The sequence below is a fragment of the Pangasianodon hypophthalmus genome, chromosome 14 (assembly GCF_027358585.1).
Source record: "Pangasianodon hypophthalmus isolate fPanHyp1 chromosome 14, fPanHyp1.pri, whole genome shotgun sequence".
Taxonomy (NCBI): Eukaryota; Metazoa; Chordata; class Actinopteri; order Siluriformes; family Pangasiidae; genus Pangasianodon; species Pangasianodon hypophthalmus.
In genome coordinates this window covers 16,249,322-16,275,194 of record NC_069723.1, presented here as the reverse complement: position 1 = coordinate 16,275,194, position 25,873 = coordinate 16,249,322, and the positions used below count along the sequence as shown (strand labels likewise).

The window sequence follows — 25,873 nt, the reverse complement described above, 5'->3', positions numbered from 1 at the left end:
ATCATGTTCTGCAGTGCAGCGACTGAAGTTATAGGGTATATATCTGTACAGGAAGCTGTCAAATTGTTTTACCCATATGACCAGCAATACAGTTATGTTTGATGAGCCATTGCAACTTGTCAACCATATGAAAGGGTTTTAGGTTATGCTTTTATCTGATCACCTTTCCAAAGCTTAGTTTTAGGTCACTGAATAAAAATAACACTATAAATTAGTTTCCTGTGCATTCCATGAACGAAGCAGAGGACGATTGGCAGGCTACAGACAGGCATGTCATGTGCCAGTGTTGCCAGACACTAAAGTAAAGCTGCTCGACTGTGTCCTGACTGTAAACAAACAGAACAGGAGGACAGATGGTCATCCAAGATCTGGTCATTGTCTCCTGACCCCCATTAAGAGATGCCCTGGGTCATAGCATCAGATGATGACACTCTCCACCAAAGACAGCAACTTCATCAGAGGTACTTACACCTGTTATAGAAGGATAACTTTTTAAAGGAATCATCTGCCTTGTTTCCATAACACCGATTATACTGTTTTGTATGATAATATTTTTAAACACTTTCTATACAAGTACACAAGCTAATTATAGTTGTCTCTCAGAATGGATGGGTTAGATCATGGGATCTCAATCCCCTTTTCAGAGGCCTCTAGCAAGACCAGTTTTTCTTCAGGCCCAGATTAAGATTCACTTTAAGCAGGTAAAATGTGTGTTTTTGGACTAGAACAAAATATCTACTATATAGAGACTGGTTGAAGGTCTTCAAGGACTGGAGAACCCCTGCCCTGGCATAGGAGCTACCAAATGCTGACAAACGCAATACTACATAACAATATTTATAATATGATATAACCTATTAACATAGTTCTAAAAGCTAATAGTTCCTACTGCAGCATTAGCATAGTGTATAGCAGATGTTAGCCTACTAGCTAGCCTTTAAGTATAGCTAATATATTTTGGACATAACTGGAGATAATTTATTATGTTCCAGTTGAATTTATAACTGTATATAAAAAATGTCAGTGTAGCACTTTTGAAATTTTATTTGAAATAATTAATTTGTTTCAAAGGGTATAAAACATATTTCACCATTCAACCAAACAAAAAAAGCATTTTTCAACCTAATCTACTGCATCTGTAGCATGTGTGTGTGTGACTACCACACGCAAAAAATCCCGACACCATTTTCTGTACTGCGAAAACAATGGAAGACCTGTTTACTCAAAACTTCCTTAAAATGGAAGTCTAGGAGCAATTGTTGAGAGTTAATAACTATGTCAATAATGTATTTCAATTATTCAGGCAAAGGTATTTTGTATTAAACAATCAATATAGTTAATCTTTCCAGAGATATTACTACTTGCTCAGAGCAAAGAATTGTGATTATACATTTAGCAGAGTACCTCAAGTATTGCCCACTTGCATGCAGATACCACAAAACCAAAACTTCAATACTTATCTGTGGTAATTGTACATAAACTCAAAAAAAAAAAATAAAAAAAAAAGATTACGTGCTATATATATATATATATATATATATATATATATATATATATATATATATATATATATATATATATATATAAAATAAAAAAAAAATACACATACTGTATTTATCTGGATTAAGTAAGCCCAACATAAAGCTCTAATCCGAAATGAACAAGAACTAAGTAAGCCTATTACATTTGTTAGGTTTGTTTTATTCCTTAAACAATTCATCATAAATCATAAGCTAATCATAAATGAATGAACACAGTGGAAGCACAAAAACAAATACTGACATTCTTTCAGTAGAGATTAGCTTGAATAGTGCTAGATTATATTAATATTCCCAATTTTTGCCATTTGTTTGGGTGTTATATATGCAAAGAGAAAAAGTGTTGGAGGTTTTAAAGACGGAGCAAAATTTAAAACAGCATATTGTGAAGCCTTCAAATAGCTTTTTATAGTTTATATTATATTAAATTTTTATTTATAATAGTTTAAAACGTGTAAGACCAGATTTGATGTTTCTGTGGTAAGCAGTGGAAACTGTGGAAAAACAAGAGGCAAGAAACATATTACAAGATTGATTTATTAACTATAATACAGCTCACATAAGGCCTTACTGTTTGTACACCATTCCCACTGAGACAAATGACCATAGCAAATAATGTCATGACTTTGTTTCTTCTCAGTTTACTTCATGATTTTTTTCTTTCTTTTTTTTTTTTTTGTGTTTATTTAATGTTGTTTTTTTCTCTTAAATACGAAGAGTTGAAGGTCCCAACTCCCAGACTTGGAGTTGAATCATGCACTACATCATATGGCCTTTACACCATTCACAAAATTGTTAAAAATTGTCTTTTTTAATTATTAAAATAAAACATAAAAAGAAACATTTTTTCTATCACCATTGACTACAGGGCAAAGTGTTAGACCCCCTAACATACAAATAAACAACCATTTTGAATATAGTTTTGCTTGTTTCTCATTTAACTTAACGATCGGTCACCACTGTTGCAAAAAAAAAAAAAAAAAAAAAAAAAAAAAAATGCAGCCACATAAGATTGCTGAAACATCACATTTTAATTCCCATTTGATGCCCTTCCTGTCTTTCACTCGCCCTTTTTGCACAGTCTTTGGCTGCTAAGGATCAACTCTGTATTGAGACATTGACATATGATTTACACTGAGAATGTGGCATGACAGCAATCAACTGCAAAGTACCAGGAGAGCATGGATCCTTCTCCCTATTTTCCCAAAAAATACCATGTTAACTGAAAAGAGAAGAAAAATAGCTGAGGTGTGAGCCGTGCTACAAGTGTGGGTAGAAAACGTGTTGAGATTTCCAACATCCAATCAGATGCTTAATGTGACTTTGACTGGCAGGGCAAAAGTAGTGGGCAGTTCAGGTCAGAAAGACTCATTACAGACCTACACTATGAGAAATGTCGATTAAAAATGTCTGCTTCTGTAGTCCTAAAAATCCCTGTTTAATTCCAAAACCCAGCCTGTTGAGTACATCAGCATCATGATTTTTGCAGAATTACATCAGACATGACAATAACATTAATGCAGTTGACAATTAGGAAGAATCGATAGTTAATGAGCCATTATCCCAGCGGCGACCTGAGAATACAAAGTATAATATGAAGTGCTGAGAAATTTCATTGAGGAAACCAGGTTCTTCAGGATTTCTCTATAGTGATGCTGTGTGAATAGGAGCTGTGATTTAAAGTGCATCCAGCACTTTGATGATGGGAAAGGAAAGGGATCCGAATGGACTCTGTGTCTAAGGTTCGATAGAAAAACTGAAGGCTGACTTAGTCTGAGGTGCAGTACCTTGTTGGCACAGCAGATGGCAGTAGCACACCCACATATGAGCACAAAGATGAAAACTTCATACCAAAAAACAGGCACAGGTCTTCCCTTTAAGGCTCTTTCTTTCTACTCTCCTTCAGACACAAAGCAACAGTCAATTCAAAATCTTTCTGGAAATCTCTTAACTGGAATAGTGCAGCAGAGTTTGGACTGAGTGACGCAAGTGTGTTTTTTTTTTTTTTTTTTTAGACAAAGCAGCTTTCCTTTCAGTGTTAACAAACAGAGAACCAAAATCACCACCCATTTATTTCTAAACACAACTTTCACATTTCTTTTTCCTCCATCGAAAACCAATCCGCTGGACACACTTTTGAAAGCTGCCAAAATCTCACTGTGATATATTTCACAAGCATAAAGTGTACATTCAGGCAGGCACGCACATGAACGCATAATCGCACATACACATTAACGTTTCAGCTCACTAGTGCATTATCTTTCCACCTCTGTTCTAAAGAAGAATCTCATTGAGATCCGTTATCAAAGTCGAGCACAACTGAACCCTGACTGACGCATCAAGAAAACACACTCCAAATCAAAAAAACACACACTTTCTTTTTTTCTTCCAGAACAGAAATGAAACAAGTCTCCTAGCATGTTCTTGAGATTCTGGCTCATTGTGAGGGCAGAGAGATGAACAGAAATGCTGAGAAGACTTCAAATCCCAGAATGCTGTGCAAAAAAAGTACCAGAGTTCACTGTAGTCTACTGCCAATGAAACCAGATACAGTTTGTCAAGTTCTTGTTCGGGCTGTTTTCTTTAAACGTGTTCCTTTTTAAATAGGACTCATTCAGACAGGGAGGAAAAGAAATGTGGCTAACAGAGTTGTCGTGTCTTCAATTGCTGGAATAAGTCTTTTTTTTAAAAAAAAAAAAAAATGTGATAGTGGTTGAAAGGTAAAAAAACAAAAATGCTGAGAATGCTAAGGATGGCTTCTTGCCACATTTAGCTTCATTCCTATTGGACATCAGGACAAGGGCCTGAGAGGGTATGCAGAGCAGATAAATGACTGTGTGGAGAGTTTAGTTCAGATCTCTATCTTTTAGTTCAGACCCCACACATACCAAGTCTGTTTCTACTCACTCACCTCTCAGGATGGGCCAGGTAACAGGTTTCAGCCACACACTCCTCCTATCATGTCTGTTGTGTGCTGACCCAAAAGAGAGCATGCTCTCAGATTTGTTTGTGTATATATGTAAGAATGTGTGTATGCTTCTGAATTCTATTATGAGGGGAAAATAGAGTGCAGTGATCTATAACGAGGAAGATGAGATGTTACTGGAGTGTCTCACAGCTGAAGTGGCTTGACCTTCTCGCTATGTCTAACACTCTCTCTTCCCTCTTTGCATTCTCTATCACCTGCAGGTGCAATTTCCTTAATCTCATTCATTTTTTTCCCTAAGAATCAAGCTCCATTTATGTAATCTCTGTAAATGCTACTTCCTCAACTCTTTCCCCATTTCAGAACTTCTCTTTCACTTTCGTTCTCTTTCTACATCCTTCTCTGCTTCACAGCGTGTGTTGTTCCGTTGGTGCGTGGTGTGGGTGCAGTGGAGGCAGTAGACTTTGGATAGGTGACTGTGGAGTAGGGGGAGGAGAATGGGGCGGGGACTGCTGAGCCGGGCTGAAGGGTGTGGCTACTTGCTGGGCCGCGGTGTAACTGGATGAGTAGGCGGAGCCGGACGTGGATGTGGTGGAGGACAGGGTGGCAGTGGGGGATCCTGGGAGCCCAGGCAGGCCACTCGGGGTGTCGACTGGGGGCTGATTGTAGAAGAAGAAAGCACACTGGTAGATGAAGGTCTCGATGATTGTCTGGTAAGTGCGCGTTGCTGTCAGCGCGTCCATGGTGGTGAAGTCAGGCCGCATCAGTGTGGGCCAGAAACAGATGGATAGATTATCACTGGTCATCAGATTCACACGACTGTTCTGGCTAACCCTGAGACAGACAAAAACAGAGAAAGATTTAGATGGAATGTAATAGAAAATAAACAATCAACTGAATATAGTCTTCTTTTAAAATTGGCAGTGAACTATTATCAGAATGTATTTGAATATTAGTCTCTCTTCACTAAACACTTAAACAAGTGATAATCTGCATACCTTCTTGAAAGGTATCTATCTTCTTTACTCATGCATGAACTCCTGTGTAACAGGGTTTTAGCCTTATGGTATTCTTAGAGCCCATCTGTACTACTGTGAGGATATTTTCAACAGAGACTTCAGTGCACTTCTGCAAGGCTTTCTTGATAAGAGTGTCTGATAAATGCAATATGTGAATGTAAATTTTGCCTGTATTTCCATATAGCCATATTTCATAAGGTGAAACTGTATAAGGTGAAAACTGTGTGCCTTTCTTGAGAAAAAAATTAATCTTAAATTGTGCCCACAGTAAATTAAAACTGTGTTTCTTAAATGTAACACCCCTCTGACAGTAGTATTCTGTTCAATTTATATGCTCCCTATACATGCTGTAACATACACTAACATACATTATACAGGCAAAACCTAATAGTACACTACATCCCTGATAGAAAGCCAGTTGATATTCATCCATAGGAAAAGAGTGATTCCAATATTTGCTTTTTCGAATTTACTTAAATATAAATGTAGCATCACTTTTAAGACACAATATTTGTTTTTTGTATTTAATTAGAAAATCGGTACATAATTTTAATAAAAATATGTTAAGAAAAGTATGACATTTCCCTGACAAGAATAAAGTGGCTACTGAAGATGAATGAATGGATGAACTTAAAATAAGAACATAAATATTTTTGTGCCTCTGAAGGAAATATGAAGTTAAATCCCAACAGTACTTGAACTGTGAAAGCTGTTCTGAATACTACTACAACTCTGTAATGTAATCTTCTCTATACTGAGAAAAATATGTTTGTGTGTATGTGTTGTGTATGTCTAAGTGCACGAAGTAGTTGCAAAGTAATAACTCTCACTTGTTCAGGTGGCTGATGACGTATTTGAAGACTTCGTAGTTTTCTCGGGGGAACCTGCGCAGCACGTCCTTCATGGCGAGGAACCGCTGCTCTCGATCGTTGATCTCTGTGGGAGGCAAGACAGAGATGAGAATGAGACACACAGACACACAGACAAAAGGACACAAAAATAGAGACACATCCAGATACAGCCTCTTGGAACATCAACACAAGTAATGACTCGGGCAAGCAGCTGGAGGTGAAGGAGAAGAAGAGAGGAGGCAGAAAACAGCATGACACAGTGTGTGCATGCACAGTTCACCCCGTAAAGACTTCATGTTTAAAGACTTCATGAAAAATACCTCCTGACATATTTGTCTGAAATTCTAGGAAGTTCTAAGTGATTTAATGCCTCTTATTATACAGTTACAGATAAAAGTGTCTATTTAGATCCGATTTTACAGAAGAAGTGACATCTGGAAATCAACACAATCTAGATCAGTTGTTTAAAAAAAAAATAGTCAAGTTTTAGGAGGTCAGATTTTGATTTTTTTTAATTCATACATACACAAATAATGCAGATGCAAAAATTGTGCTTGTATTTTAATTAGTAAGAACATTTAATGTTGATTGCATTGTAGTTTCAAGGCTATAGTTTAAATACTTTAAATACACAGTAAACTGCAGTAGTGCTATTGTTGTATACTGTTTGTTCATATGATTTGCTGTCTTAAGCAAAGAAAAGCACAACCAGGCAACAATGTGTCTCCTGTTCATAAAAGGTACTGTACCAGATTTATTTTTTATTTATTTACCCAAAATAATGTATCAAGAAAATTTACTTGTAGAATTGACTTGATCATCAGCCATGTTTCACCAATGTCTTCAAGCATATTTTTAAAAATATATAAACCTCCAACACACAGTTAACTGGAATCCCAAATAGCTTTCTATTAACTATACACTCACCAGCCACTTTAATAGGAACACCTGTACCCCTGCTCATTTATGCAATTATCCAAACAATCAACCATGTGACAGCACACAGAATGGTGCAAAAAAACAAAAAATATCCAGCAGTGGGCAGTTCTGCAAGCTGAAATGCCTTGTTGATTAGGTCAGAGGAGAATGGACAGACTGGCTTGATCTGACAGGAAGTGTATGGTAACTCAACCAACCACTCTTTACAACCATTAAAGCAGAAAAGCATCACAGAATGCAAAACATATTGAAACTCGCAATATGATATGCAGAAGACCACGTCAGGTTCACTGAAGCTGCACAAGCTTACTGAAACTGGACAGTTGAATTGGAAAATGTTACTCATTCAATGCTTTGTTTTGTTTTTTTCTTCCCTGCACCATTCTGTGTAAACTCTAGAGACTGCTGTGTGTGAAAATCCCAGGAGATCAGCAGTTTCTGAAACACTCAAACCAGCCCACTTGGCACCAACAACCATGCCACGGTCAGACTCACTGGGGTCACATTTTTTCTAAATTAAAATGTTTGATGAAGCTCTTGACCTGGATCTGAATGATTTTATGCATTGTGCTGCTGCCACATGAGTGGTTGATTGGATAATTGCATGAATCAGCAGGGGTAGAGGCATTCCTATTTAAGGTGCCAGTGAGTATATATGCGTACTGCACAGACTTTCATATAATGCTGTAAAACCTACCTGATGCACTATATGTTCAATAAAAAGTCATTTAAAATTCACCCATAGAGAGAGCGACTCCAGTAAGTAATGGTTGGAAATGAACTAAGTAGATGTATCATCACATTTAGGACCAATACAATGCATGTTTGTTTTTAATATTTAATTAAAATAGATTAAAAAATGAAGTATGCCATAAATAATAATGCATGCATTTATTCAAAGATCTTCAATGAGTCATTTAAAGAGTTTAGCAATTATTCAGTAGACTCATGTTAAAAATGATAAAAAAATATATATATATTGTTATAAAGTATTGTTTAACCATATTAAATCATTAACAGAGACTTTTGAAGACAGAAATATGAAAACTTGAGTAGTGTTGAAACAGTTAAATCTGTTCCGACAGCCCTCGTACACACCCAAATGAAAGGTCATGAACCAATATTCAGCTCTAGCAATGAGAAAGGGTGGATCCTTCTAGAACTCCATATGGTGCCTTACTTCCTATCACTGTCATCAGGGGAGACTGAGATGCTTGCAGGATGAGGCAAAAACCAAATAGCACATACACACCCACATCCACACACACACACATGTGCGTCCCCTGGGTGCTGCAAGAACGATGGATGCAGTGAGTCAGATCGGCTTACATCAGCCCTCAGAGAGCTCTCTATCAGGACACGTGACCACTATGGCAGATGTGCTGCTCTTGAGTATCACACACAGACACACAGACACACAGACTGATGTCAGCATCTCATATGCAAACACTGATGTCAGTTTTACACTCCAGTATTCCTCACACAGACACACACCCTCATCCACTGATGCACCATTTAATGGAGTAACACCAGAAAACATTCCCAGCACCTCACACTGAGGCAATGCAGTGATTTCATCTTCAAAAGATGCTAACAGTCCGTAATCAATTGAAATCAGATCACAACAGACAACCCTCACTGTATGCTCGTCTGTTAAGGCAATTTGTCTATGTTTAATGCAATATGTCAAACTCCCAATCTTGAAGTCCCTAGGATAACACATCTGTTATTTATGGCCAAAGATATTGAGTAAATGCCAGTACAATGCAGGCACTTTAGAGAGCTAGCTTTACAGTCACTGACACTGAACAAGCCTGCTGCATTGTTGCCATGACGCTCAGTGACAGACGGGCCAGCCTGGAGCTCCGCCCACCACCTGCAGGGATTGACTCTGCAATCACATAACCTGCCGTCTGTCCATTTCCCTCTGTCTCTCTCATCATTCCACCCTCCCCCCCAATATTTCAAGAACACTACAATCACTTCATGCATCGTTTTCTCGAGTGTTCTATGCTTGATAAGTGCATATTTCCCCTCACTGTCTCCTTCCGAGTGTTCGAGTAATAAAAGTCTAAAAACGCAGAAGTGCTGCATTTACTGTCTCAGCTCGACTAGCTTCTATTACGTTAACATATAGTAAGACATCCTTGACAAACTAAAAGTACTGGAAGTAAAAATGCACTTAAATCCTGTCACATTGCTTGGGCTTGCTTTCAGTCTTCTACTTGGCAGAGTGACATCATGCTGGAGTGTTTCTCCAAAGGACTGAAGTGCTTAAAAGAGTTTCAGTAACATGCTTAAATGCTCCCAAGTAGCAGGCTAACTACAGGCATAAGCTGCAGTTTCAGTCTAATTGCTGGTGCATCCTGAGGTTGGAGGAATGCCCAGAGACTAACACAGAATTTCACACTGCATGAGGATGAAGCTCAGTGCTGTGTGAGCAAAACAACTCCCCACTGCAGACAGTCCTCTTCACACAAAACCTCGCCCTTTCATTTTTCATATACAGCTCTTTGAACAAGCCAGTACAGAGCACCTTTAGACCATGACTATGCATGTGGATGCAGCAGCTTTGCAAGCAGCATTGTTCTGCATTGCTATTTTTGTACTGCTGGGGGATTAAAATCTATGTCCATTAGGCAGGGAGGATCGTGCTCACACAAACCTTGCCTGCACTAGAATACCTTCTTTGACCACCTTCTCTTATTCTGCACAACAAGCAAGTTAGCAGGAGTTGTGCAGGCTTTAACTAGTAGCAGCAGGACCAACACAGATGATATATTGGGCCATTAAACTAATCAGGTCACGAAAACGAAGAGTATACATATTTCTCGTCCTACTAATTAGGGAAATTGACTACAAGAAGCACCATTCCATTACTTTATATACTGCACTAACTGGAAATTAATATGCAGATCTCATTTCACTGAACCTAAACAAAACTGCCTCTATAAACAAACCACCATCCTTTTTAAAACCCAATATGTCCACTTTTTTTTTTCTCGTCAAAGTTCCATTTTGTGTAGTACAGTGTAGTCCACATTATTAAAGTTAGTGCATTCTTATAGTTATTAGCTGGTTTAACTGATCATTTGAACTAAATCGATTTAATCCAAATTTCAATAACTCAAAAACAAGTAGGCCTATAAATAATGTCTAGTTCAGAAATTAAAAAAAGTCTATGGCTTCAGTAAATAGCCATAAAGCAATAGAACAATAAATAAAGATATTATTATTGGGGGGAGGGGGTCCCTTCCAAATTTATTTGACATTTACTTTATTGCAAAAAGAATGAGAATTCCTGCCATAGTGTGTCAGCTGTTTAGCTAAATGAAGACCACATAGGCCTCTGATAGCAGCTCCTCTTCCACTACATAGTGCACTGCAAGACCACTGAATGGAAAAAGTGTCCAGCAGTCCACAGTTAATTTTTCAACAGCTTTAGCACATCCCCTGGGCATTAACAGTGCACCATGTCTCGCTGAATTCTCCAGTGTGAATAGCAAAGGTCCACCAAAGTATGAGAAGTATGTCATTTGAGATGCAGCTTCTATCTGTATTCAGTTGAGATTTGAAAATGCAATACAGCTGCAATGAAACTGTGGACAATAATAATTATTTTCTTTACAAATAAATTATAAAACAAATGAAATTCAATTACTGCCCACATCCAGGACACACATGAGCTTCTCTGAAACCATACAGCATTTTTTAACTCTTTGGCAGTACTTACTAAAGGCCTCGCCCAGCTCCACCTGCATGTTGTAGGGCACCAGAGGTTCTGGCAGCTCAGAAAAGAAGCTCTTCATGGCTCCGGCTACAGTGTTCACAGAGAAGTCCTTTTCCACCAGGTCCAGGTTGGAATCTGACGGTCAGAAATCAACAATAGTCAGATAATACACAGATTTCACCACAATTTCAGCAGATACATGAGTAATGGCAAACACAATTCTTCACATACAACCTACAGAAAAAGAAGCTGGAGTGCTAATTTGAAGAAACCACCCACTGGCTGACAAGTCATTATAACACCACTTCTATTTCAAACCTGTTCGATACACAACCATCGCTTTCAGTGCTGTCTCTGAAATCACTAAATTACCCATATTCCCATGAAATGTGTGTTTAATTGGAGGACTCTCATACCAAGCTAGATGAGTACAAGACACAATGTGTATGAGACACAATGGAGACAGTGGGGAAAAAAGATACAGATGCAAGGACAAAGAAAAGCAATCTGATTAAAACTATACAGCAAGTGTTATCAGAGCTTTTGCATGCACTGTAAGAATACTTTATATTCTGCAGAAGGAAGAAAAAATCAATGGTGTGAGGCTGCTTACTGATTGCAGAAGGAAAAAGCAAAACTTAATTAAAAAGTTGCGTTCTGATTAGGGTTTGTTGCGTCTCTTATAGAGGGAGAACAGAAGCAGTGCTACTGAGAGAGACTGAGAGGTAATGATTTTCTGTTTTTTTTCCCCAGTGGATAAATTATTCAGTGAACATTAAATATACAGCATTGTATAAGGTCAGAATAGGTCACATGGCCAAAACTGACAGTGGATCTGTATCTGTTCATGGCTGTCTGCATGTTAGTGGCTACCTGTATGCTGTAGTTTCTGTAGTAACAAGGCTGTGCTAGGGCCTAATCGATCAGACTCCTATTATTACTCCGATCCTCAACTCCTATTAGCTCACGCCAGACCGAACCATCCCTGACGGAACCCAGCAGTGCAGCAGTGCGTGTATGTGCACGCGCTTCATTACCTAAACCAATATGCAAGTAATTAACTGACCTTCTTTCCCTATTCTCTAGACACAGAGGTGCCAAGGCCCAGTCAATGCACACAACAAATATAAAGTGATGCATATACCGAAAGGTCTCAGAATGGCAATTCAAAATCAGCACTGTATTGCACTCACATTCACACATTAACTAGTGCATATAATCCACATAATGATCCATCTAGACTCTGAGCTGAATCGATAGGTAGATAACTTCAGGTTAATTAAGCAGAACAGCTTCACAATGCTCTTGTCGATGTAAATGTGATTTGTTCATAACAAAAGCCTTCAATTGCAGATACAGGAGATCTCAAAAGCGCTTTGTCCAGGTTAGGCCGAAGTCAAAAAGCAACCACATGCTGTGCGTGCACAAGTCATTTATTCTAAGAGTTCAAACCCAAGCACTTCGAATCTGCCATCGCTGAGCTGTTGAACAAGCTTCTTATCCCTAACTGCTCCTGCAGTGCACCCAGCTTCCTTCCTGTGATAAATATTTTGTTGTACTGTGCACATGTGTATGTATAATCACAGCAAAAAATTCTGTCTTTCTGGCAATTACAATTAATGACAGGAGAACAGTTTTTGGGCTGGGATGCTAGAATTTAACAACACTAGGGATCTGACTAAATATGAATACATTATTGGGAATGAACAGATAATGTGTTATAAATGGATAAAAATACAGAAACGAATAAGAAGCACACTAAAATGCTTGATAGAAAGGTTCACAGTGCATCTGGTTGAGACTAGAGTTGTGCATCATTCATTCATTAGTAATTGCCTGGTAAGAGATTAAGCTATTAGTTTGTTTATGTTTCGGGAAACCGAACCAACTACATTGATAATAATATATTGCTGGTGGGTACAAACAAAAATAATAACTGTGTGAGCCGGATTAAATAAAACAGTCCCATGAATCTCTGTTTGAGACCTTTTATGCTGTAGGGGCCATGGACTTACATTTATACACCCTATATATTGCATATAGGGTATGTATACTGCAGTTCATATACACTTCAGGTATAAATCTATATTATAATATATCGATTATAATATATAATAGATATATCTATATTTGGGTATAAACACACACATATATATATATATATATGTGGGGGGGGAGGGTTTATCATTGTTATCAGCCTCTGACATTGTACTAGCAAATAAATTATATTAAGCTTACATTATTATTACAGGAGACTGAAAACAATTCAGGTCACTAAAAGGTGATTATATGAGTATACCTTTTATTTTTATTTGTTAAAGCCAAAACAACTGCTGATTTTAGGTTTCAGTTTATAGGCCTCGGCATATGCATATGCACCACATATGGTTGTAATAAAATGCTTGCTAAAAGCCGTTTGTATGATAGCTAGAAAACTACTTACGAGAGTAGACTATCTACTATCTACTTTCATGTTTTTCCAGTGATATCTGCATGCCACTTTAAATCTGTTCTCTTAAAAAGTCAACTGAGAATGAGTATATGAAATAGTGTATAGTAACAATGCCTCACCTTGGTCAAATTGCCGCTGCATGCTCTCCATCTCAGCCTTGTTGCCGCTCACCCTATAGATTCCCTCTGTGCTCAGACCTGAAAGGGGGAACAAAAAAGAGAGAAACTATTAATTTTGCTGTGGTTGATATGGATCTTGTTCCAAGGCAGGGAAACACACTAGAATGGATGCTAGTCCATTGCAGGCCATCACACTCACTTATACCTTAAGGCAATTTAGAGAAGCCAATCCCCCTACTAGCATGTTTTTTTCAACAGGTGAGGAAACCTGGGAACCCGGCAGAAGCCCACACTGATGTGGAGAACAAGCAGAACACAACAGACAGTAACCGGAGCTCAGGTTCGAACCCAAGACCCTGGAGCTACCAAAGAGCTACCTATTGCAGGAAACCATTTGGAAAGGCAAAGCTACATCTTTTACAACTCACCATGCTTGCAGGAGAGTTCTAACTGCCCCATTTTGTATACATTAGTTAATACATACCCATGATTCGCTTGTATCGCTCTGATGACAGAGGAGTAAACAATGTCATACTATTTGCTAGTGCTAATCATGTTCTCCTGGATTCTCAGTCACAGATAGCTATCGCATCAAATGTATTCGAACTAGATGACAAGGCAAACACTTAGACAGCATTAATTCACAAGTTTAAATAACACACAGTATTCATTCAACCTCCTCCTTGTTTCTGTCAAGCACTACAGATGCTTGAGCTTCCTATTACGGGAAGGTGATACTCCAGAACGCTCCATTCATCTAATCACAAAACGCCTGCAGTGTTTAGCCAATCAAAACAAGTCAATAAAAAGCATGTCAACCACCAACAGTACACAAACATGATATCATTTCGTGTTTATTCTCCCAGGCATTCACAGCCTGGACCCTCATGCTACAGACTCTGACAACACTGATGGAGTGACGGACAGCTCAAGACAAACGCAGAAACAAGGCAGCTTGTTGTAGTAGTGAAGCACATTGATTTGTCACCTGCTCAGAATTGAGCTTCCTTTTCTATGGGGCCTCAGGGTGGGAAGCCTATGAGTTTGTGTGTATGAGTGGCCAGACAGGGTCCCTTCCACATCTGTATATATCATGACAGAAGACAAAGGGTAAAAACGGGTGAAAAAAGGAATGTAAGTCAGAACAAGACAGTGACAGAAAAAGCAGTGTGAGGCGAAATGCAATGGAAAATAACAGTGTGAGTCAATGTGGCAAAATAACGCCCAGCAGGGTGAACCAACCATGACATTAAGATCTGACTGCTTTTTATGCTCATATGATGTGATTACTAGACTGGATGCCAATGCAGCTTACCATGCAGCATGAAGTCACACAAAGCAATACATCAGTGAAAGCAAGAAATAATATACCGGGACATCATTTGCCACAATGACTAATCCACAGTTCATTATCCCTTATTTTCATTAATGAACATTTCCTCTACTGATTCACATACTCCAGATCTGAATGTCAAGCTGAATTAACATTTTAACACTAAGGCCAGCCAAAACTATTTTAAACCAGAGGTGAGGTGGAGAAAATGACAGCAAAGTCTGATCACACCAACTGATGGTCCAAACTTTAACCACCCTTTAAACAAGTTTTAGCAAGAATGTGGTATAACAGTTGTGTGATGCCTGGGACACATTAAGAATTTTTACAATCCTAACCAAAGAAAATGAGAAAACCCCACACAAAGAATGACACATTTAACTTTTTCTGTGCTGGACTGTCCTATACTCATCAACCCCTCCACACTAAGAGGCTTCTTCTTCTTCTTCAAACACCATACACTTTCAGATTATGCTCACCAGAGTCCTGGACAGCGTTCCTGACAATCAAAGGCAGAGGTTTCATAAAGTTTTTTTTTTTTTTTTTGTAGAATTCCTCCTTCAGATCAAAACACCTGAAACTGTTGACTGTGGAACTGATGTCCCGATATCCATCAAGAGAGTTCTTCTTATAGCTCAATGACCATCAATGACTTGGATGGTTGATTTACTGGCTGCCTGCAATGCTTTACCATCTGCCTTGCTGATGTCTCTCCAATGTAGCAACAAGTAAATGTGTTAGTTGACCAGTCTATGCAACCCCTACAGCACACCTATCATTTGTTATCCATCTTTCATGCGTTGCCCCACTACAGGATGTTGAATCTGTATTATTGAATATGGACTGTGAGAGGTTAAGGTTGGATTTTGTACATCCCACACGACAGGATTATAAAGGAAAGATAATTGTTTAAGACCAGACTAAAATTGGAACACCTTTTCCAACCAAGAGGAATTTCATCTAATGTGTTCCAGGCACGAAGCATTTCTTAAACTTTTAGGATATAAACAGGAGAGAGAATGGTGTTGCAACAAAAATTAACACACAAAACAAGTACTTGGCCGAATGAACCCTAATTTCCATTTCTGCAGGACAAAAAAAATAAATAAATAAAGACAGCCTCACACAGCTTTTAAAAATAAAAAAAGCTCAATTCTGATGTTATAATTACTCATATTCATCTGTATTTTCGTCAATGGCCATAACAGTTGATATTTCCTGATGTTTCAGGAGTAGTTCTCAGAAGCTTAACTATTCTAAAAAGTGAGGGAGAGAGAGAATGGAGGGGAAGAGACACTGCATCCTGCTCGAAAGTGTCGGGTCGCGGACAATACAAGGAAGTCCTCCTTCATCTCTCTCTCTCTCTCTCTCTCTCTCTCTGAGTGTGTGTCATAATCAACCTCCATTATTCTTGAAATATCAGTGAACGTAAGGTCACACTGAGACAGAAGGAGAAGTCTCTGAGCTCACACAGGGGTCAAAGCACAGGGGTCAAAAGCTCACCATGCTCTTAACACCACCGATGCGCAGCTTCCTGAGCAGCACATATAACCCCCAAACCGAGGTAACTTCCTGTGGCCATGTTATGCATATCCTCTTTGAGCTATGCACTCTACATGGCATTTCAGCAGTATCATTGAGCAGATGCTGACAAATCAGCAATGTGACGGACCACATCTAAACCACACAAAATCCGCAATCTCTTCAGAAGCACACTCAACTGTACGCCACTCCTTCATATGTAAGTGTGGGCTACTTTGCTGTTTCCTGTTGCCACAGTGCCAGCCTGCACTGTAATTCAGCCTTCATCTATGGTCCTATTCAGACCTGGTATTAAATCACAAGTAGGCAGCTGAGAGCTGTTTACACCTGGTATTTTCATGTGTAGTACTTGTGTCCCTGGGATCGGATTTCACAAATAATATTTCTGACCAGTCAATCCTTTCACATTTTCCATTTTCCTTCATTACATAAGGGTATTTCTTTCTGTGGCTGAATCCCAAATTAAAGTCTATGGAGTATATAGTACACATCACAGATTCAAGAATACCACTATATTATTATACCCTACACAGTGAACATATGTAGCCTGTAAAGACAGTTGGAGTTTGGCATAATAGTATATGAGGAGCTAAAATTAAACAATTTACTAATCTAATAATATGCATCTAGACAGGCTGAAGATGGAAGATTACCATTGGTAAACAAAAAAGGCTGAAATTCTAATGTTTATAATAAAATTAGAATTCTCATTACCTTCTTGTATTGCAAAAGCAACTGTCATGTAAAATGGTTTATGCAATCACATAAACTATTTCAAATACTAACATAATTAAAAATTCTGTATAATAAGTAATGCGCTATTTACGTAGTCCTGTATCCCCAGTGGCTACTTTCTTACTCTTCTTCAAGTTGTTACTTGGATGATGTTTTTGCAAGGTAACAGTACTTTTGCTTGAGAAAGGTTTATGTGAGTCTGTCCTTACGTGTTACGTGGCTATATGACTTCCTGACCCCGTCCAAAAAATGTTACCTCGTTCAAACCTGTACTTACCACTGGCCACTTCTGATCAGATCACCTGAGATGCATGTTAATACGAGGTCTAAGTGGTGTCTAAATGTTATACTCTCTTAGGGTAGCACTCCCATTAGTGACAAGGTCACCATGCTGAAGGAATGGCAATGCCTGCTGGCCTTTACATCATCCAGGAATGCCAGACTGCTTAAAGCGTACCTACACATACCTAGAGCACGTTGATAGAAAGATAGTGAAGAAGAAGAAATGAAGGGAAAAGGGAAGAAAAGAGAGAAGTGAACAGGGGTACAAAAAAATAATAAACAGGAAGCTTAAGGAACAATTGGTGGACAAAGCCTTAGTAGTATGAAGGAGATGGGCATGGATGACCAAAATAAAAGTAAGGAGAAGACGTGTTGTGGTTTTAACACGTATAACACATATGTCGTGTTAGGGGTCATATGTCAGGTTGTCCAAGTCTTCATTTTCCACAAAAAGAAAAAAAAAAGTCTAGTCCAAACTTTTTTTTACCAGGGTCTGTGCTTAGTTTCATAATGAAATGAAAGAGAAACTGTGCTGGTGTGTGTTAAAACACACTTTGGCAACTGTAACTAAGGACATCTGGCTACAAAATCCCAATCATTAAGAAAGGGTAATACAGCTCTCAGAGGGGGTAATGTGGTTTGCCCGAGTGATGTGGAGCAAAACACGGGCCATAGAATTAAATGCACATTAATCATTATCTAATTTGTGTCCTCTGTAATTAGTTAATTGTGAAAGGTCCGAATTATTTCCTACCATATGGCTGATTTAAAAAAAAAAAAAAAAAAAAAAAAAAAAAAAAAAAAAAAAAATTAAAAAAAAAAAAAAGAGAACGAAAGCTTCCTTTTTAAACTGCTTCACTGAACATCACTAAACTTCTGCTAAGTGCACTGCGAATTCCTCACTCAACGCTGTTTTGTGTTTCTACGTAAATTCATTCCGAAATGTATTAAGTTACAATCACGACAGCCAGAAGGATGTCTGCTTCTGTCACAGTCATGGAGGTGCTATGAAAGAATTGAAGCTCCCATCAAAATAGCTTGCAGGGAAGGGTATTCAAGTGAGTGTGTCACTATCACTGCTATCAGTGCATCAGTGTGTGGGTAGTTGTAGCAGTGGGCTCCACCCAAAGACTCCAGAAATGAACTGAGACCAAAGATTGGGCTCATTTCCGGCTCTCAGATATTGATCTCTATGGGGAAGCTATTGAGCAGAAAATTACAGCACAAGGCTCCGCATCCCGCTGCTATTTCAGAAACACACACATGACTACAATGGAGAGAAACAAAAGCTGCTCAATACCCCCTTTATGCCCCCTAGTGGTAAAAACGCTTGGTCCAAAGGGTGGGGTTTACATGTTATTCACAGGCAAAACCACTCAAAATTGAGATTCTCCATTTCCAATCAGACATATAAGGTGATATCAGACTGTAAACTACACATGCACCTGACATTTAGCCAGAGAGTGTGGCATATCATAACAGTGTATGCGCCAACCTCAGCTTCACTCTACAAAACCACAGTGGAGCAATATTTGAGCATGGCTCACAGTTTACTACTTCATTTTAGATAGAGCTGGACATCTGCCTTCCCAAAGGAATTGCTATCTGTTCTCCCAACACTGAGAATTCCACTATAGGCACGTATATGCGCCAGTGAACTCATTCCCCATGGACATCCCTAATCCCTGCAAGCTAACCACACTAACGCTACTGACCCAAATCAAATCTCTGCTGGCCGCACACACAGATGTGATTAACACGTGTACATCCCACACCGAAAGCTACAGAAAAACAGCATGACTACAGAGCCCAATCTGAGAGGAGGCATGTTACTCAAAATCTCAGAACATCCTACACCATTACAATCAGACGTCACTGTGACTGATCGTTTGAAAGGCTCTCGCTGCTGCTCGTAGTTTCATCCCTCAGAAAGTCCATGAAACGTGTTTTCACAGAAAGAAGCTATTTAACAGACATAGACCAACCACAGGCTGCGGTTTGCATGACGAAAGGGAAGGTGATTGTGAAAGAGGCTCACAACAGCAAACACTCACATAAACATCTGGAAACATCATGGCTTGCTATTATCTTGAATTCACACTGGATGTGACACGTATGCAAAACATCTGCAAAGTGTAAGTGACTGCTCGTCTATTTCACACCAGCATTCTGTACTACGGGCCAGGTGTAATTACAATACAGTTTGTTTAACATTACATGAGAAAGTGGAACTGAACAAACAGCATATTGATGTTAAGTATTTTACCACATGAACACTGTTTGCAGTTACAGGTCACAAAGTCACTGCATAGAAAGTATGTGATTTGTTTGAAGCTTTCACTTCACCCAAGTGCAAAAAAAAAAAAAAAACCCACAAATAACTAAATGGCAAATATATATATATATATATATATATATATATATATATATATATATATATATATGTATATATATATATATATATATATATATATATATATTACACAAAACCTCAAAAGTAAAAATATAAGGTGGGAAAACTATTTGCACCCACTTTAGTCACTGCTAATTCCCACCCTGTAGTTTGATTTAGTCATTACTCTGGAAATGTGAGGGCTAACACTTGTTAGCAAACTTGGTTACTAGTTTACACAATAGCCAGTAACAGTTAGCCTAGGGATAGTTAGCATGCTAATGATCTTGACTGCCGGTTTATATAATAAGCTAGCCAAATGTTAATTAGCCTGTTGGCAACTTAGCTACTGGTTTGCACGATATAATAGTTAGTCTAAGGTTAGTTAGCATGCTAAAGGCCCTTGCAACAGGTTTACAAAATATAATGTTAGCTGGCTCAATAATGCTTGGTTTTAATTGCACTGTATAGCTAGCTTGTTAGCCAATAAGGACAGCTACTGCTGGCAGAGCATAATGCTCTGCTTTGGTAGTTGGCTAACTTTGTTAATGTTGCTAAAAAAGGATTTACCAATGTTAAGGCATGCACACTTCTATATATTTAAAAATAGATGTACTGTGTGGTCAATGCTGTTGTCACCCAGGTGTAAAGAGACACTCCAAATGAAAGGGAAAAAAACCCCAGCAGCACGATGAATGTCTAATGAAGATGGTGTCTCAATTTAAATGGTTTGTTAAAATGGACAAAGACAAAAAAACAAAACAAAACAAAACAAAAAACACTGTGTGAACTAGCCTTCAGTCTCTCAAGATAGACTTCCAGAATGTCTGAGGCTGTGACGAGGACGGCAAGCTTTTTTTTCAGTCTCTTTATCTTGCTCTGAAAAAGCTTGTTGTTGTCACAATGTTCGAAAGTTTCCTGAGGGACAGATAAAACCTGCGCACGGAAGTGCATACACACGGAGGTGCGGATAGCCAATGAGATTGTAAGTGGCAAAATTCTGAATAAACGTCACACTATACAAGAAGAGAGCATGTGTGGTTAACTGAAAACATTAGTAATGTGAGGAACAGAGAAACAGAGACATAAATTCAAGTGTGAATAAACAAGGAAAGCAAGACAAAATGAAAGAAACACATGGAAAAAGAAATATATAGGTTAAGAAACAGACAGACCAACATGGTATAACAGACAGGAAGAAAAATAGCTACAAACAGGTGAATGGAAAGTCAAAATTATTCCAGTGAGAAACCTGACGCTGAGAGAAAGAGGAGGAGGAAATGAAATTACATGCAAACATTGTTATCCATAGAGTAATGGTCCCACAAGCACCGTATCCTCATCTCCATCGCCGTGTCTGAATGGAATTTCAACACCATCTGCTGTGTCACACTGCCTCACTAACCTTGGCAGCCTTTACCTAATCAGCAAGAGTGCTAATCTCTGATCGGGATCTTTCATTACTACTTGGACAAGATGCAGCTATTCCTAAATCAGCACACTGAGACATTTCTTAAAAGTTTGTCACATTTTAACGTATGATGATAAACGCACTCTGGATAACATGCTTGGCTAAGCAATGAAGGAAAAGCCTCCTCTTTCTTACAAGCTCCATCTTTGCAGTTTAATCTTCATGCTGTCAGTATGAGTGATGTGATCTAGCCTGTTGTTTGTGGTTGCCGTTAAGGGATAAACGGGGCTCACCAGTCGCTTCGATGTAACGGATACACTTCTCAATGAACAGTGGGATGGGACGCTCGGGTGTGACCACGTTGACCAACGGCACACCAAAGTAGTTACTCTCCAGTGGTTTAGAAATGGACTGGCGAGGCTTTGGCCTTGTTTTCTGCAAAACATAAGAGGTTGAGAAATGTCAATGACTGAAATAGTGTCCAGCCTATAAGCACAAAGAAATTCATAACACTAATCAAAAGACAAATGTTAAAGGATACAAAACTACAAAATATAACCAGAATTCACCTTTTTCTATCTTTCTTAGTTGCATCCCACTTGTCATGCATTAGAGGATGTAAAATTTATGGAAGGATATCAACTACCACTTTGTACAAGTGCAGAGTAGAAACTTAACACTCCATCTTAACGCAACATGGACTCCTAGCAATTACAACTGGGAGTTCTGCTGACGTACGTCAATAAAGTATTGATCCACCGATGTAGTTTTTCCATTTTCTATACAATATCAATTTCTGAGTTCTGAGTATTGGCTGACATCTGATACTGATCTAATACTGACATCTTCTTAGTATATAAGCTGACTACAAGTACATGTTGTCAAGTTTTAACAGCTGCCATAATTTACAGTCATGTTGTGTTCTATGTTCACAACACACAATCGGTGCCATGGCAGTCAACACTATACATGCTCACAACACAAAACTGAGTCAAATGATAATATACATCAAGTCTGATAACGAATAAACATTTCAGGTCAATATTGTCCCCAATATTGATACACAGTATCTGACTGGTAAATAAATAGAAAATAAAAATAAATACGTATTAGCCAACTGAGGGTAAATAATGTATAGACGGATAATCATTAGAGAAAACCTAGGAAATTGAGAACACTATGCAGAACACTATAACAGAAAATTGAATTCATGAGAAATAAACAATTCTGTACAATTTTAGACAAACATTTGCTCATCGTTTTGCAACAGCAGTCAGATTCCATCACATACACACAATGTTATCTCAAAGAACAATGAAGTAACCAAGTTACCTCTAAACCAAACATAAGTTACTATAAACTTGCCTTTGCAAAATGATTATATAATCATCTAATCTCTAGGGTATATAATTTGTACCCTACCTATGACTATACATTGTGGGAATAAAAGAGTGCACTGTAAATTCTCCACAATTTTTTGGACTGCATACTACATATAATGAAAACACTATGTAGTGCACAAAGTGCACTTAACAGTAAATAGGCCATCATTTTGGAAACAGTGATACTGACACCTGGACCTAACATGTTAACATCTCCAGCTATAGTCAGTTAGCATTGCATAAATTCAACATTTGAGGTTCTGTAGAGAAATGCACTGGATGTCCATTTCTCCCTCCGTCCTCTGAAAGCTCTGCAGTGGAGCGTCACAGTGTGTCTGCAGCACTGTCAGTCAAAGGGACAGAGGAGGACAGAGAGCGCGAGAGCCTGATGCTTATCAGGCCAGAACCTGCATTAACGGTCTTTGCTGCGTATCTTCTGCACAACAACTGTGCCGTGAACTGAGAACAGCCGACCCATACATCAAAGATTAGGACTATTAATCCATTTTCATATGCGCCGTCAAAGAGCACTCTATCCACTCTGTGTTTCCTCTAGTGGTCTATGAAGTCAGACCATCTCACTCTCATTTTAAGAGAAAACTCCAAGCCATTATAGCAGGGGTCGTCAACTGGCAAACCATGGTCCAGATGCAGACCCAGCAAAATATTTTAGCAGACTGAACTGAGTACTGAAAAACAGAAAATACTGTAGCACAGTGGATAAACATTTGAAAAAATAATTGGCCCCAGTTCAGTGACTCTAAACATCCAGATTTGCTATCGCAGCTTATCCAATCACATGCATTTTTGTAAATTATTAAGCTGAAGGCAGCTCATCAAACCAGAGAGTAGCTACAAGGCTAGAGATATTCATTCAAAAGGGTAGAGTTTACACAGTCTTACATTTTATTTACCCACTGTAGTCTGATTATCAAACGGACACAAACAGAATGTATAAAGATTAATGGACAAAGAAATACGTTTAATGCGTATAGAAATTGACGTGTCTCACCTGTGTCTGTGGTGCTAGTCAAAACAACCAGTTCAAATTCTCTTATTTATAGCCACAAAAAATCACTACTGGTTAAGCATTAAAAAGTAACTGTTGTCACCTTTCAGTCTTCTTAGCTGTGTATCTGAATCTTTGTAAGCAAGAAATTTTTATGTACCTGGGCCTTCACAGATTTTAGTTGAACATCTCTGCCTTATAGAGCCATTGTTGTACTTCTGACTCACTGGGATCATTACTGGCACCATGGCATAATGGTTCATTAGGGTAAGACCTCAGAGTTAAACACACACACATGATCAGCCAAACATACTATTATTTGCTACTAGACTGAAAAAAGATGAGTGCTGTGGGGTCAAATGTTGAAAACTATGAGCAAGGAGAATGTGTATGAGAAAGAATTGGTACTGAAACACAAGGGAATGTCTGTAGTTTGGTTTTAAAGGTGAAAATCTTTGTTACATTTAATTAAGTAACTTAAGTAAATATGTAAAATAAATTGTATGAGTATTAGTAAGCGTATAGAGAGTACATTTTGCTCTTACTTGTGTAAATATGTACATAGCCTATATAAATGTACTTTTGCCACATTGACATTCGGCTGTTTTTCCAAGTTTTTTTTCTGTGGTTGAATCTCGAATACAGTGCACGACATAGGATGTACAACATCATTATTTTATACCCTAGATAGAGCACATAAATGGTAAATTGCAAAACGATTAGGATTTGCCTAACTACGTTGCTCTGGGCTTTAAATAATAAAAAGACTACTCTGTGAAACCTGTTGGTGTCTTGAAGAAGTTTTATTATACACTCAGCACAGTAATTTGAGAAATGTTAGCATTAATTTTCAGGTCTTGCATCACCTCCAGTAAGACACATTAAAATAGTTTAGTCTTAATTTATCACATCTCATACCCCTCATACCTCCAAAAACTAAGCATATTTTGTTTGTCCATATCGTGTATCCCTAGTAAAAATTGTTTACAGAAGACAAATATCGAAAGCAATATCACACAGATAGACAAATCTGGTACATTCCAAAAAATTTGAATAAATTCCTGCAGGGGTGAGGAAGTTCACTTCTTAAGCTCACTCTGCCACAGCCATACTAATGGAGCATTAGTGTGGAACAAGGAGATGCAGGAATTTAAAACATTCCCCTGGTTGGGTGAGGAGAGTTTAAAAGAAGAAGAGAAAAGCAAACATTTCCGGCCTATCAGAAAGGAGATTAATAAGAGAGGTAGAGCGTGAGCGAGAGAGAGGGTGTGTGTGTGTGTGTGTGTGTGTGTGTGTGTGTGTGTGTGTGGGCAGCGACAACCCAATACAGGAAATGGCTCAAGGGGATAGCTGAATGGTTTAATCCAGTCCAGCTACTTGAGGCTACTGGCCTTTTTTCCATAGGGTATTGATGCAACAAACGTGATTTAAACAGTGGCTCAATTATAACTCCACTGAAGCAGAAATGAAGAGGACTAGATATTACACTGTTCTTTGCTCTCACATTGTCACCCATCCTCATAGCAATATGAATCTTTGCCTTTTCTAAAAGAAATGGCAAAGATTAGACTGCAACAACTGACTTGTTTAGACCCAGACAGATAGTCTGAAAGACTGCTGTATAACTGGGTCCATACACATTATAGTTATAATTGAATTACATCATATCCCAAATGAATGGAGGGCACAACGTCACACAACTGCCTCATTCTTAAATGATCTCAAAAAATAAAATCTGCTTTGAGCGTTGATATCCATTTTTTTTATTTCTGTCTACAATGTAAATAGATTCTTATTCAATACACTTCACTCTTCTTCCTCATTTCATTCTCCTGATCTCGTCAGGCAACCTGAAGCATTGTCAGAGTAACAACTACAACACAAAACCAGGGCTAGTCATACAATGCTCACCACACTAACAGAACTTCAAGCCAAGCCCAGAGTAAGACTTGACTGACCTGGACACAGGCACAAAGGCAGTCAAACCAGTTCCAGCATTCAAATGTGTCCCACCTTAGAGGCATTTAAAATGGCAGTTGGTTTGCTAAGGTAAATTTGGGGCAGGGGAACTATCAGGCTACAGCTCCAGGTGTGTAATTTGCGATTAGAACATGGGTCAAAGCTTTGCCTTAATCCAGGATAAAGCAACACAGATTTGTGTGTGTGTGTGTGTGTGTGTGTGTGTGTGTGTGTGTGAGAGAGAGTGAGACAAA

General features: G+C 38.5%; 1 protein-coding gene across 2 annotated transcripts in view; it reads right to left on the bottom strand.

Annotated features, from left to right (window-relative positions):
- Window positions 1–2,057: 2,057 nt before the first annotated feature.
- The window catches only part of arhgap35a (Rho GTPase activating protein 35a), a 70,382-nt gene continuing 46,566 nt past the window's right edge, over window positions 2,058–25,873 (bottom strand). For both annotated transcript variants that reach the window (XM_034310740.2, XM_026934874.3), the window contains 5 exons: window positions 21,563–21,704; window positions 13,575–13,652; window positions 11,007–11,138; window positions 6,314–6,419; window positions 2,058–5,298 (listed from right to left, as the gene is read on the bottom strand). In XM_034310740.2, coding sequence (XP_034166631.2) covers window positions 4,872–5,298; window positions 6,314–6,419; window positions 11,007–11,138; window positions 13,575–13,652; window positions 21,563–21,704 — 885 coding nt within the window. In that variant the 3' untranslated portion in view covers window positions 2,058–4,871. The remainder of the gene's footprint in view (window positions 5,299–6,313; window positions 6,420–11,006; window positions 11,139–13,574; window positions 13,653–21,562; window positions 21,705–25,873) is intronic.